Below are 14,556 nucleotides of genomic sequence, written 5' to 3'. Positions count from 1 at the left end.
CATTCGGTCTTAGTATCCGAAGATCACCACTCTGGGTTCGAAGGACCATCAGTGCGAAGAAACCACGGCCTCACTCGCTTGCCCACAGCAAGGCGATCACGAGCGCCAGCAGCAAGCGAGCCATCGTCTCCCCGGCCTGTTCGTCCCAACAAGAAGACGGTCGTCAGCTCGTCCTCCACTTCCCGGCTGCCCCTCAGGTTCCCTGCGCTGGTAAGCAACAACGACATACGAGGTACGCACACCGAAGACGTAAGTATACCCAACTGGAACCTGCCGCATCCCCGCCAGTGTCTCAGACGGCCAGACTCACCACTCGGCGCCTCGTCATACATCTAGAACTTGCATCTCAAAACCATATCGAACTCGTAAGCCCTCAGCGCTCTGATCTCAAACTCACCACACACTCGGGACACGGGAGATATGTTCACGACAGGGGAGGGGTAGGGCAGGTAGGGGGAGGCGAGGGTTCGTGTCAACGTCGAGAAAACGGAGCGAAAGCGATCATCCAGTCGGTGTAATACCACGGCTTCTCTTCGGTGCACGCGGACTCGCGCAACGGCGCGCACGTTTTTGTACATGCGTGCTGTCACTTCTGTCACCTTTTCGGCCTTGGGGAACGGCTTCATCTAGCCGTGTGTTCGATTGGGGTAATGTTTAGGTCGTAGATCTGTTGCTTGATTGGGAGGGTCAGCCCGTTTGCGGAAGTATGGTTGCGACGTGGTGCTTGGGATGTGCCGTGATCGGCGCGGCAGGCATACACGGAGTTGTAATATGGCATGATGGGCTCTCTTCAGAGCGTGTGCGGAGGTTAGGGGTGGTGTGGTCTTCGGCCGAATTGTAGGGTATGGCTGTTCACTTCTTGGCTTGACCACCACTCACGCCGACTCACGGTTTCAGCGCTACAAGCTTACCGCTTGGCCCTGGTTCGTGCAACAAGTTGATGAACAAGCAGACTGCGTTCTCGGCGCGAGGTGTACTTCGTCGTGTCGTCTAGACTATCTGTCTCAGTAATACAGTGACGGCAAAACAAAGTTGATGAAAAACCTCCTAGTATGGGCGAAGCGCAGGGTAGAATCGGTGTTCTGGAACCGTCTTCTATGATGCTTCTTCTACCAAATCCACAGTTCCATCATTCTCTCATGTAAAGATACATGCGTTGGCATGCAAGTCACCTGATTTCGACATGTAAAGCAAAACCATCCGGGCCATTTTGCTTATTCTTTCCGCCGACACGGGCTGGCCTGGACACGGTGTGCCAGCATTTCGATCGTACCTGCAGCTTGAGATTACCATCGTGCATGTTGCGATGCTTGCCTTGTTCGCAAACGAGATTAGGCTCGTATGGTCGCTTGTTGTGTATATTTGCTTTTCTCTACTGCATTGACCAACGGCAGTTGTAGGCATTACAACAACATTAGTAAACTAGTCTCGATCCTTGCGAACTAGAAGGAGCGCGGATTTGTCATAGGATCTGTTCGAAGATGCATACGTTATGGTTTTCGTATTCACTTCTGTTGGACGACGATGTCAAGTGTGATCGGATTTTGACTTCAGCATCACGATGTATGGCCTATTCGACGGGATGAACTAAACAAGCAAAAGGCGGTCGGCACTTCAACCCCGTCCGACTACAGTATCATGTTATTCGGTGTGCGCGACACGCATGGCGTCTATACCCACATGGTTTCCAGGGTTATGAAAGATGACCCTTTTGGCCCCTCCCTCACCTGCCCCTTCGAGGGACCAGCCGAAGAGGAATGTGCATCACGGGACCGCTGTGCATCTAACGCTTTGACCAGTGATGAAATTTGCAGTTCACGCCACGGGGCGGCTCATAGTAGTGTTGGTGGCCCTTCGATCGCCAGCCGAAGGATTCAAATCCATGTTTCACGGCCCGTGAGCCACCAGCGCACCCCTAAGAGATGAGCCTGGCACAGAGAAGATGTCATTGCTCTCTCTCTGTCGGTACTATGGTGAAGAGCGAGACGGAATAATAGCAATTGGAAGTTAGCCAATGAGGCGCCAATGATACACACTCGGTGTTGGCTGGCGCATTCTCTGTCGGTTCTCACCACCACATGACCCATTAGTGCTGCAAAGCACATGTACGATCAAATCCGGCGTATGAACACAAGAGTCTTCGTTTTCAGGGTTCCCCATTATTGTCCAGCTGTTCACGTCCCCAATGGCATACTATGGCTCTCAGAGACTGTTTGCATCCGAACTTGCTCAAAAGCCCAAGATCTAGGCGTCAATGAGAGGGTAAAAAAGGTTCCTGGTCTCCTGAACCCAGGCTGGAGCTTTGTTGAACAGTGGTGGAGTTCCCGTCCATGCATATTACCCCTCTTTTTTTGCAAGTCGCCCATGGAGAAACAAAATGAAGAGCTGCATGAGTACTCGAAATGATCCGCCCATAAGCTGTTGACTTCAGAGTACGTGTATGACGAGACGATATGTAAGACGTGCCGTGGCAGCACTGCGAATCCATGTATCAAAGAAAATTCTGATGTTGCGTAAGGTTCAGGACCGCGGGCCGGAACTTAGATAGGCCGTTGGGAGCATTCTTGCATGGTGAGCTTGACGCCTCCATTCAAGATTCGAAGCTGACGGTCGTCTGGACCTCAAATTCGTTCCACGCTCACGCCATAGAGAGGCTAAAATGAGGATTATCGATAGACTGCTGTACCTAAGCAATGGTCGCTTACCAGATGTGGGAGTTGCTCTTCAACCGACAACCAGGTACCTAGGTAGTTCTACCTGCAAGGACTTTCTTAGAGTTAAGCGAATCTTACGTCCCGACCGGAGCTTGACCGCGTTTTGGAGTACTCGCCGGTTGACCTATCAGGCTGATGGGACAGGTGCTCGTACTTTTGCATCCGCTGCTATCTCCACAAAATGTGAGATAAAGTTCGATAGATCCGCCAGTGCCCCGTTGCATGAAAAGGCGAGAGCGTCTCTTGTTGAGACGGGTACGACTGTGGCTGCGTTTGCCCGCCTCGAACCACCGGGATGGAGGTATAGTATGTCCGCCAGTTGCCAAGGTGGGCAAGCGAAGACGCCACATTCACTCCATTGGTGGGATGGTTCTCAGTTCGGAGTTATCCACTACAGACCACATCAGCAGTTGTAAAAGAAACATTGGTACAGATGGTCTAAAACATTGAACATGAAACAAGAGTTGCTGAATCATCTTTCAAGGTCTTTCAAGAACCGGCTCCAGACGTTACAGGCAAATATGAAACGCGATACCGTCAGGGAAAGCCTAAGGTTCCGGGTCGATCTCCTACAGTTGTTGGAATTTCAGTACAGCGAGACCGTGGCTACCGCTGTCAATAGCCGTTGCATCCCGTACGCCTTAATGGTGAAACCAAAGTATAAAGCCTAGCGAGGGCGGATCCGGAGGGCTTCCGAGTTGCTGTGTGCATCGGCTTTGTTGAACCCGCATTCGGCTTTGTAGCAGATGTTCTTCAGCTTGCAAATTGCCCTAGTTAAAGTTGAATTGGGGAAGACATCTAGGTGGGGCTCAGCTAAAGTCTGCCGGTGGGACGAAAAGGGTTAGACGGCAGGAATTGCGACCTGCAGGTACAGGAAACAAGGTTCTAGCATGGACAGACCTCCGGAAGATGCAAACCTGAACACGTCGCAGAAGAGGTACGAGTTGTACCGTCATTGATCTTTGGCAGTGCCAGCATGTTCCTGGAGAGGCTCGAATTCACTGCCCAATGCCTCGAAACGAATAGAAAGTGGAGCGAAGACGAACATCTATAATTGGACTCGATGAGGTAATTCCTGTGTGCAAACGGTCTCCATGAAAGCGGACTACGGCGCATGGATAGCCACCTGGGCGTGTGGATACACCGGTGAAGATTGTGTCCGGAGGTTCGGGCGCCGAGCCTAGCACATAGGAGCCCGCTAGAGGGGTTCTCGTGAGGAGTAGCGCAGTTGTTATGCAGCCAACGTCATCTACACAACGGGGAGGCGACTGATAGGAGCAGCTCGTTGGAGCGCAGAGGTGTGGTGCGTAAGACGTGGGCCGCCGGTGCGTGGGAGCAGCAGCAAGGTGGAGGTACCGAGCAGTTCTCGCCGATCTGTGGCCAGCCGCCAGCGACCACTGCAGGAACAAGGGGAACCACGCAGCGGCCAGGAACCACTGGGACTATCGAGACTAGAGACGTGTTCAGCTCCGGCGTCGGTGGGAGTTGGCGTGCACAGTCGTGTGCACAGCTGTGGTGATGGTGGAGGATGTTCCCGAGCACCTGCGGGCGTTCTTTCCAGTCCATGGGCCTACTGAGGTAGGCAGCCTTGGCACAACAACACACGTGAGCACGCTTTCACCTCCAGCCTCGGGGAAATCACAGGCCGACGACCGGCTACCTCATGCATCTGCACAAGAACCTCAACGACGGTAACACCATCATCGGACATTTTGACATCAGTCGGTGTGCTCACATTGCGTCCATGCAGCTGGTGTAGTAGCTGACGGCCCACCACCCCCACACGGCTCACGCCTCAAGTATTGGATCTCATTACAGGCGCATTTCCGAAGAAGAAGAAAGCGTAGAGATAGGCGCTCGTCACACATGTTTGTGGAAATCTTGGATGGAGCCGTGGTACAGCGGCTGATGCGAGGGCCTACAGCCCTTACTGCTGTTGTACGCGACTGCATCACAGCATGATACGAGCAGAAGGACCGTGTTACAACACCGCCGTACCCAGAACCGTCGCAAGCTCAAGGCTATGCTACGCTGGCAGTGCGACTGCGCCAAGGTGGCGCTCTGTGCATGCTGAGTCTCTTGGGGACAGCCAGGAAGGCACATCAGAGGGGTCTCACAACTCACGATAGCCAGCACCCGGTCATCGCTGTCGTGGGGCTCTGAAACATGTTTGGAACTTACCGGGCCCGAGACATCACCACATGGACTTTGACCTCGACGAGGGCTGTTCGCGATTTCAGATCGATCCGCCCACGAGCCCTGTGTAGATTGAGACGTCTGAGTGAGGCGGGGTATCGAGTCCTTGGACACATCGTCGGCCATGGTAGGGGCTCTCTTCGGTTGTTTCAGGTTCCGCCGTCTCACGAGCGAAGATCTGCAGATGGGACGATGCTCTAGCCTCTCGTCTTCTGCTCGGACGCTTATCGCGATCCCTTTCTGACAGTTTGATTGTTCCGCGCCAGCACACGACGACGACATGCGTCAATACTTAGAGTTGCGCTTCTTGTCGACAAGCTTAGCCACAGATCCAGTCCAAAGTGGCAGACATGTTGATGCTTAGGCCTTATGCATACCCATGTGCCCCCAGCACCAGGCCTAACCCTGCGCGCATTTGCGCCGTGCCCGCCTGAAATCGCGAACCGGCATATTCGGCACTAACAGCACAAATGCTGTACGTAGCTGCCAAAATCATACTCTCCCCGACTGAGGATACCCGCTCGTATTGTCAGCACAATTTTACGCGTGCTGTGCTACGAAAGCTTCGTTGTCCGCGAGCACAGCAGCGAGAGCTTACCTTCCCAGCCACGACACGTCTTTCGACGCGTTGCCAAATCCTCTCGGATGCACAACAACATACGGCCGACATTCCAAGCAAATTGGACCTCACGGCCTCGTAGCATAGCGGGCCTGGACGTGGTCAGAGCAGATATGCAGCAGATTTAACCGTTTATTTCGCTGCAACGTCCAATCAGCGCCCGCTATATCTGCCCCTGCAACGTTATATTGCGCAGGCCGACCTGTCGGGCCGCGTTCACTTGCGCGCTCATCGTCAGTGGCTCACGAGCCTTGTGAAGTCGGGCATCCCCCGTCTCCTGCACCCCTGTTTCCGTCATCCCCCAGCCACTAACAGATGCTCAGGCGCCGTCGCTCAGCGGCAGATACCCATGTCTTTCTCTCCTGCTGGCGCGCAGCGAGCCCTGTCCTGGCTCGTCCTGGATGTCACTAACCTGGTGGAGCACACTGAGCACCTTCCATCTTCTCCACATACTCTCCGCTGCTCGTCCAAGCCGGCCATGTTCCTACATAGTGAGATCATCCCTACATTTGCTGTTACTTTGCCGGCCACAAAGCTTCTTGTTCCCGTGTCACGGCATGCAATACTGCGGCATATGCCAATGATCGCTCTCCAGCAACTACAATCCTTACTCGAATCTTTGCTCGGCTACCTGGACCGTCCACCACTCCCTCTCATTCGCAACCACCGCTTGTCTCACTTCGGTCTGTGCAGTTCGCCAACCTTTACTCGACCCTAACTCCTTGACCGCACCCTCGTGTTATTCCCACACGGAGGGCAGAACCCCTTCATCAGCCGTTGCCCTGCAGTGGTCCGTGTTCAGGCTCTTACGTTCTCTCCTCCCCTGCAAATAAGTTGTCTACTTGACCAGGTACGCATATATTACTTTGGTTGCTATTGCATCTCAACTATACCTTTACCCTCATTTGGCACGCCTGGATCCTAGCCTTGGCCCAAGTTCAGTCATCTCGCCTCGTCCAACCTCGATCCCTCCAACTCAGGTCTTGTGTACCAATGGCAAGTCGTTCGCATACATCACTAACGCCTCCAGCAGGCGTATAACCCGGGCATCTGAACTCACAACATCCGAGCTCGCGTGCGCGCGACAGGTTTCCCCAGATCATCTCATCAACTTCAATGGTTGTTGCCATAACTACATCTGCCGGCCACTTGTGGGGACCTGCACACGCCATACTAGCATTGCTCGGTTCGCGTTGCTTGCGTTAGGCTTTATTTTTCTGGGGTTCGTTCAGGCTCCCAAGCCATGTTTTCGTTCCATAAAACCGATGCCTCCCGGTCTCGACAGTCATCCGTCGACTCTCAGGCCATTGGGCCTACCATTCCTACCGCAAGTTCAGACTTTTGGTCAGAGCAGTATTCCACGCATTCAACTCATCCTGGCATGCATTCGCCCGAGCAACACAGAGCCCATCCGGCCAGACGAAGTTCCGTGTTCAATCTACGGTCTAGAAGCAATACTGCGACATCTATGACCCCTTCGCTGTTGTCTCTCAGCCATTCCGAGATGGCTGATCATGAAGCTTCTTGGCATGGCTCACCACCTGGACATCGACACACCAGCAACAAGAGTCATAAAGAGTCTACCGGATCTAGGAGGTCGTTGTTCCGCGGGAAGAAGGGCAAGAGGCTGAGCGAGACGCCCATGATAAACGTCGATGAGTTCGAAGGGGACGTCAGCGAAAGACGATCATCAATCTTACGGAAGGGCAAAAGAAGCGAGGATGCTAGTAAGTAATTGTCTTCCCTGATCCAAGGCCCTCTGCTTATCGTGACAATAGGTACGAGTCTGATTAGCCGTATCTCGAGCCCGTTCGACTTTCAGCACCTTTCTCACACCGACCGACATCAAATAGCTGCTCTCGAACAGCAGTTGCCCGTCACACCATCCGATGACGTCCATTTTAGGAACTTCTCCTCTGAAAACTTGGCAAATGGAGAAGAGAGATCCACGTCTGCTCTAGGCTTCACATCTCCCCCTCGCAGCCCAGAACCTCGTCACGATTCCGAAACTGTCCCCCACTTCCCAATATCGCGACGACCCCTTCGCCTAGCCCGATCTATAGAGAGCTTCTCCCAACCTAGCCCTCGGAAACATACGCACACATCGTCGATACAGTCGCCTCATCTTCCCTTGGGACCCGCCTTCGGTACACCTGAGTTCGCGTACGAAGAGCCTGCTTCTGGTCCGCGTAGGTTGTCGCGGTCGAAGCGAGAGTCGGGTATCTGGGACTCATTTGCTCTCTCTGCTGTGTCCACCCCGGACGTACTACCTGAGATATCAGAAGATTCGTACTTTGGCCATGCAGTCACGACGCCTGATGATTCAGCCATTCACGCAACCACACCGCCATCCTTCAGTCCTAGTCTCGCAGATGTTGTCGAGGAACCAGAAAGATTCGTCAGCCCAAGACCTGCACCACAGCCCCCAATGAAGTCCCCGACTTCGCCGAGATCGCCTTACTTTGGATCGTTTTCCTTTCAAAATCCGCGATCTCCCGTTACCTCTAGATCACAGGGTAGAGGTCAGTCTCCTGCTTCACCAAGGGCAGAGCCTTCGGCTTCACGACCCTCATCGCAAATGTCTGACACGCTGGGCTCATTTGGCATGCCGAGGAGGATGTCTATTCGAAAACCTTATCAGCGTCGCCAGTCAAACACATGGCGCGCAATAGAGGAGTCATGGGAAGAAGATGTCGACTATATCTACGACAACGCTCTAGAAGCTGACTGTGACTTCGAATGGGATCGAGTATCTGATGACGGTGTTCGCTGTTGCGACACTCCTTCTGCTGAGCAAGCCAATCGTCGCAACTCCAGAATCACTTCCGCTGATCGAGAGCGTTTCGCCTCTGACAATTTCCGCTCATCTTTGCTGGTTCCCAGCACATCGAGTGTGCCAGAACTGGTTCCGACATCTGCGATATCCACATCCACCCTCAGCACTGGCCTGCCACCGACACCCTCAGGATTCTTCCATGCCAACCGTTTCAGTGGCGACACTGGCTTCATGCTAAGCCCGTCCCTTCTTGTCCCGCAGGAATACAAGGATACACGAGAAGTCACATATGAGGACTTGCTTGACGAGTACGCCGCGTCCGACCGGCACTTTCCAATGCTCGACGCCGGTCGAAGCACGACGAGCTCGGCGCGTAGCAGTCACGTCCGACTAAGTAGGCGAAGCTCTTATGACAGCAGCCTCATGTCCTCTTCTCAGAGCTGCGGTCTTTGGAGCTCCCCTGTGAGGCGCTCGGCAAGCTCTGCCGGCAGTGTTCCAGAGCTGATTCCATCCCGTCGTAGCCGCAAGTCGCTTGGCTTCAGTCTTGCAGCTGATCAGTTTTCAGAGCAGATTGCGTTCCTTAACGAAGACAAAGAGGACGATGACATTACGCCACCAGGGCGTACCCTGGAAGGGCGAACATTCTTCGCTTCAGACGACGAAGCGCCTCAAGATGAGGAGCCATCTCGCAGCTCCATTGAGACCGAGCTCAGAGCCTCGCTTGATTTGGCTCGACGTGGCTCACAGCGTGCCAATCACTCTACTGTCGAAGAGGAGCTCAAGTCGTCGCTCGACCTTGCGCGCCAAGGGTCGCAGCGTTCCACCCGTGCACCAGCGCGCCAGCACAAACCCGCCCTGTCTGAAGGTGCCGCCAAGTTCCTTTCCGTCTCTGCTCCGAAGGAGGATCAGCCAACCAAGCCACGTAACCGCGCAGCGACCACCGCGCAGTCTCGCTCCCCTATGTTGTCTCTCTTCCCGACACCCCCACGCAACATATAAAATACTTCGCAGATGTAAATCAAGCCATGACCATCAGCGACCTCACCCACGACGCACACAATAATAACTCCATCCACCCCGCGTCCCTGAATCGAAGCCCAGGAGGCTCATGAAGCATGGCTGGCTATGCTTCATGTCACGCTATCAACGACACACAATTGCATTCGATGTACATATTGACGAGTCATGTTCTCTCCCATCTTACATATCACTAGCAGTCCCATCATTGACGGAAGACTAAAAGTCGGAAGGTCTCTTTTTAGTTTTGCGCATTTCGGGTTCCTTTGCGTCAGCTTTTCACCAGCTCGCTTGCATGCATTTTTCGGCGCACCTTTGTCTCATTACATAGACCTATCTTGCCATATCCGCGCACAAATTATCTCCTATGTTACAGAGGAGAGGAAACTTTCGCAAAGAGCGCGAGAAGTAATTACTAGCTGTTTTTGGAATCATCACACTCGACAGTTGTCACAGTCGATCTTGCTCTCTTTTTGAAAGATGCTTGCGAGCGTTGCAGTACAAATCAAATCAAACATTTCAACACTTCTACATTTGTGCTATTCAACGCTCCTGCCTGTTACTTGCCCATACTCAGCTGCGCTGGACCACGTACGTACATAGTGCGTCACCCTGACATACACAACTCCCTGTGATTTCGTCGCCACCGTTTCGACGATCCACAGATCCGACCCTTACGATCCGCGCCGCAGCTCTCCATCGGATTCGCAGGCCCGCCCTGCATGAGCTTGTCCGCCCGCGCCATTGGCGTAGTACATGCAGGTTGGACGGGAACTCAGGGAAAACCTTGGAAGCAATACCGTCACTTGAGCGCGACGCGACGTCACGTCATCAATATGAACGCGCGCAAGCCTGAATGAGCAACACGAGGGTTTCGCATAGCCGCGAGAAGACGTGCAGTGTAGTCCGGATAGTTCAACACCTGTTCCCCTGATGGAGCATGGGTTTGAACTGGTCTAACGTGAACTGCGCAACGGGACCCGTTCTCCAGCCTTTTGTCGCGTGCTTTCTATCTATGCCGTGTTACCCAGATACTCATTTGGCTACGAAATGGTGCAGATTGACGCAACGCCGCAATTAATGTTGGCGGCTGCAGCGTATAGGCGCATGTGGCGAGACGCAGCGCGTCGTCCTGAAGGGGATGTAAACAAGTGGGTTTCCCGTCTCAATTGGTTACGGGGCCGATGCCTCGAGACGGGCTTTTCGCAATGAAGTCGCCCAAAGAGACCGGTGTCGTGGTACCGAATGACTAACGACAGACACATGCAGTGGAGATTTTTGTGTTGGTATCGGAGGTGACTTAGCTGTTGGTGGGTCACCGGCGTCTAGCCCTCTAAGGACCTTTGACGGTTTTGGAAGCCATCAGATCGATCAGATAGTCAGTCCACCGCGGACACACGACCGTTTGGGAAAGCATGTTAAAAATGGTTACGATGACCGCGGCGTCAAGGGTTTTTACCCTGCACTCTGTTCGCCTATGCACCCGCGTATCGCAAAAACTGGGGAGGCGAGCAGCAAAGCGCACATACTGATCTGACAAATACCATGTCCTTAATGTTGGGGCGGTAATAGTAAGGATACTGAAATAGGAAGCAGTCCGGGAACGATCCACTCTATCCACATGGCAGCTCCACCAAAGCATCCATTTTGAAGGTGAGTACTGACGAACTTCTGCTCACCGGAGCATAGACTCGATCCGGTCCTCTACCTACACTGCCGCTCTATGCGCAACCAACCGCGCCTAATACCAACAGATTGCAAATGCAGGAACCACATCGTCCTCCATCCGAACCCCGGAATGAAATGCGCGCAAGTCCATAGCGATACCGAACCGAAGACGATCGTCCGGGTAAAGGTCTTCAGAGACCCCAGCCACATGCAAGTCAACTACCAGGGCATACACACGGAGCGGGACGTTCGTTATAGGTCCTGCTATGGGCCAAGGCGTAGAGAGTGTGTGGCTCGGGTAATAGAGAGGTCGTTTGGAATTACCCGTGCCGCTGAACGTGCTCGAAGCGAAGTCGGTTGTGCTCTTACATGGGACCTGTGTTTTATGTGCTCCGCAGGCATCAGTAAGCGTGCGCATGCATATGCACGCGTAAGCGACTTCAGGATGACATTGTGACGAATCGAGGGTAGAAGCGCGGTGCTCGTCCACAAAGAGACGGAACGACTAGCCTGAATGTCGTTCGAGATGCTGTTTCATGTGCGGTAGAACGTTCGTGAGGCTTCCTGAGGCATTCATTCAGCCTATGCGAGGTGTAAGGACTTCGCCGGTTACTCTTTTGATCGACAGCTGCTGCATTCTCAGAGTCCATCTCCAGCAGAGTAAGTACCTTGACTTGCATTGCATCTGATGAGTTGTCTTGACCCAGGGCAACCATGACGATCGCGCCAGTTCCAACAACTTCTGTATGTCTCTCTAACTTCCAGCTGGCCTTAGTGTCGATTTGGATATCGGTCCAGCTTGAAGCAGCTTCTGTGCGATGGTTATACATTAGTTTGTAACGATTAAGCAATGAGTGCTGACTGATTTTACATGGGATGGAAGCTGCTGGAAACCAACAATGAGGATCCAAACATTGAGGCCGCGCAGCTGTGCCGCAGTATGGTGGTGGAGTCGCTGCGATTGATACTCAATGACCTGCCAACACAGCATGTCGCACCGGCCACATCTGTACGCCAACCCTTCATGACAGCCTTCCAGGATTATAACATTGATGGGGACTCCGTTGTAATGTCTGCTCGAATACTAGACCGCATTACGAGCTTGCAGTCGTGCTTTCTTTGCGTTATTCAAGTCAGGCTCGTATCTTCATCCTCGCTAGTAGACCCGTCTCTGCGCAACTCACTCTTATCGAAATTCCTTTCCACCTAATAAGTTAAGGGTTTGACGCAATCCTGGAAGAAATGGACGTGTCGCACTGCAAACCTTACGGAGACATCGGCTCTTGTCATCAACAATCGACCCAACTTTCGACAGATTAGGATCGATAGGTCGTATTCAAAGATAGCGGAACACTTAGTAAGGTAGCCGGCGGGATGTTGTTCAGCTTCTCAAAGACGTGTGTCGTGAGTGTCAGAAAGATCTAAGTGTCAACTAGTTGAGTGCTGCATCTGGGCGGTCTTATCTCCGATGTCGCATACGTCATCAGTGGCCAACACTTTCGCGACGCGACACTCTGCTTTCATACGCCACAATTGCCATGTGGACCGCACCTACTACTTGATATATCTGGAACCCCAAATATCGCTTCTGGTCACAGTTTGCGCCCTTCATTAGACCTTGCACGCCCTCTCAAGTTCCTTGGTAGACTGCAATACAAGCCGCGCATCATGGCCTTCCGGATGGGCCGCTTTGTACCCGGGCCTGCCCGCTTTGTACCCAGGCCTTCACGCCTCACACCGCGGCGTCTTTTGTTCATCACATCTGCGGGCGTACTTTTCTGGTTTTTGTTCTTTAGCTTGACCCCAATCACCTCGCCGCTTCCGCCTTATACCGGACCCCATGAGGTTGGCATACTGGATGTTGAGACAGAGGTCCAAAAGAGAACCATCCATGATGCGATACTGAAGGCGACTGGAGAGAAGGCTTTTCAACTGGACACGTTGGCCATCACCTTATACTACCCATCCTCTCTGCCTCTGGCGCCGCCCAGCCAGCGACCATGGGCACGACCGTGGCTTCCTCAGCCTGTCTCGCTTATTGGCGAAGGCTATGCTCGTCTTGCCGGAGTGTCGAAATTATCTTCGGTCTTCACCTTCGGTCTCTGGCTCCTTGGTTCAAGCACAGTCATTCCAGGTGTCGTTGATGCACCAATCCTTTCCAGTGCTGAGCAAATTTTGGGCGAAGATGGTAGTGGTGCAGGCGAATTTGGAAAGATCATGAGCGCAGCAGAGCAAGAACATAAAGAGTTAAAACGAGGCGACGGTCTTGGAAGTTTGCCCTGCGTTGTCTTTACGCATGGCATGGCAGGAATGAGCCAGAGTTATGCACACTACCTGGGAAGCATTGCAAGCCACGGCTACGTAGTCGCTGCCATCGAACACCGTGACGGTAGCGGACCCGGTACCATCGTCCACCATCCTGATGGTACGGAGCGAAAAGTCTGGCACATGAAGCTCAAGGACCTAGAAGCCGATCCGCCGATGACCGACCTCGACCTCAAGGCCGCACAGCTCAACTTCCGTGAAGCTGAGATCAGCGAAACCATCAAACTCTTTGCGCAACTCAATGCAGGTGACGCACCGGTCGTGAACCTCAAGCCCGATTCACCGCGGAATGCTTTGCCTGGTTTCAAGAACCGCCTCAACCTGTCAGCAGTCACAGTCGGAGGTCACTCATACGGCGCGACGGGGGCTATGCAAGCACTGAAATCTGCTGGCTCAAAGGCAATGCCTATCAATGGTGGTATTGCCTTAGACCCCGGCAAGGGATCTGGACCCCTGAACAAGGACATCGACGTACCGATACTGGTCATGCAGAGCGGAGAATGGACAGAAAAGCAGACGGCTTTCTACGACGAAGGATGGCACTTTGAAGCCGTGAAGAATATCATCGATAACGTTAAGGAGGGGTGGTTCATGACTTTGTTGGGTACCGCTCACCCGTCTTGTACCGATGCGCCTCTTATCGTTCCTTGGATCATGAACATGGTCACCGGTACGACGCTAAGTAGCAAGGTTGCTCTCAAGGAGTACATCGACGCTTCGGTCGCCTTCTTAGAATACCTGCGGACAGGCGAGAAGAAGGGGGTTTTGGAGAGTGGTGTCACGAACGCTGGAGGGCCTTTCACACACGATAAACCACATGGTAAAGTCCAGGGCCCGGACGGCGCTGACTGGGAGGTTCACACCGTTCCAAAGTCGGAGTAGACTGCGCATCTTTTTGTAACACTATAATACTACAGCAAGTAAACGTGCTTTATCCACCTCTTTGTGCGTGACCGAGCCTTAAGCTGATCCACTCTGTCTCAATGGTACCTACACCAACGACCGCCCATTCCCTAAGCTCTCCGTAGCCATTCTGCCACTCAATCATCAATAAAAGCGAAGAAAAAACAAGTCATACCACTGGCAGGCAAAGTGATGCACTGTAGTCCTCGACGCATCCCAACCACGCTTTTCAGCCATCGGGCGCATATTCACCCGCTGCGCCTGTGCGTACAATCGCTTTACCACGGGTGATGCCTCAGCCTCGACAAGGCGACACGTGCATAAGATACCTTGATCAA

The 14,556-nt window shown here is 53.2% G+C and overlaps 2 protein-coding genes across 2 annotated transcripts; both read left to right on the top strand.

Moving 5' to 3' along the window:
* Positions 1 to 7,033: 7,033 nt before the first annotated feature.
* Positions 7,034 to 9,304, top strand: J4E83_007741 (uncharacterized protein; the record flags this gene model as incomplete). The annotated part of the gene is made up of 2 exons (XM_049334641.1): positions 7,034 to 7,256; positions 7,308 to 9,304. The coding sequence occupies 2 exons, from the start codon at positions 7,034 to 7,036 to the stop codon at positions 9,302 to 9,304; spliced, it is 2,220 nt and encodes a 739-aa protein (XP_049186130.1).
* Positions 9,305 to 12,658: 3,354 nt separating this feature from the next.
* Positions 12,659 to 14,197, top strand: J4E83_007740 (uncharacterized protein; the record flags this gene model as incomplete). The annotated part of the gene is made up of 1 exon (XM_049334640.1): positions 12,659 to 14,197. The coding sequence occupies one exon, from the start codon at positions 12,659 to 12,661 to the stop codon at positions 14,195 to 14,197; it is 1,539 nt and encodes a 512-aa protein (XP_049186129.1).
* Between the last annotated feature and the right edge of the window lie 359 nt (positions 14,198 to 14,556).

This window comes from Alternaria metachromatica (assembly GCF_023757995.1).
Source record: "Alternaria metachromatica strain BMP 0045 chromosome Unknown scaffold_20, whole genome shotgun sequence".
NCBI lineage: Eukaryota > Fungi > Ascomycota > Dothideomycetes > Pleosporales > Pleosporaceae > Alternaria > Alternaria metachromatica.
The sequence above is the reverse complement of the archived record's forward strand: the minus strand, read 5'-3'. Positions and strand labels throughout refer to the sequence as shown.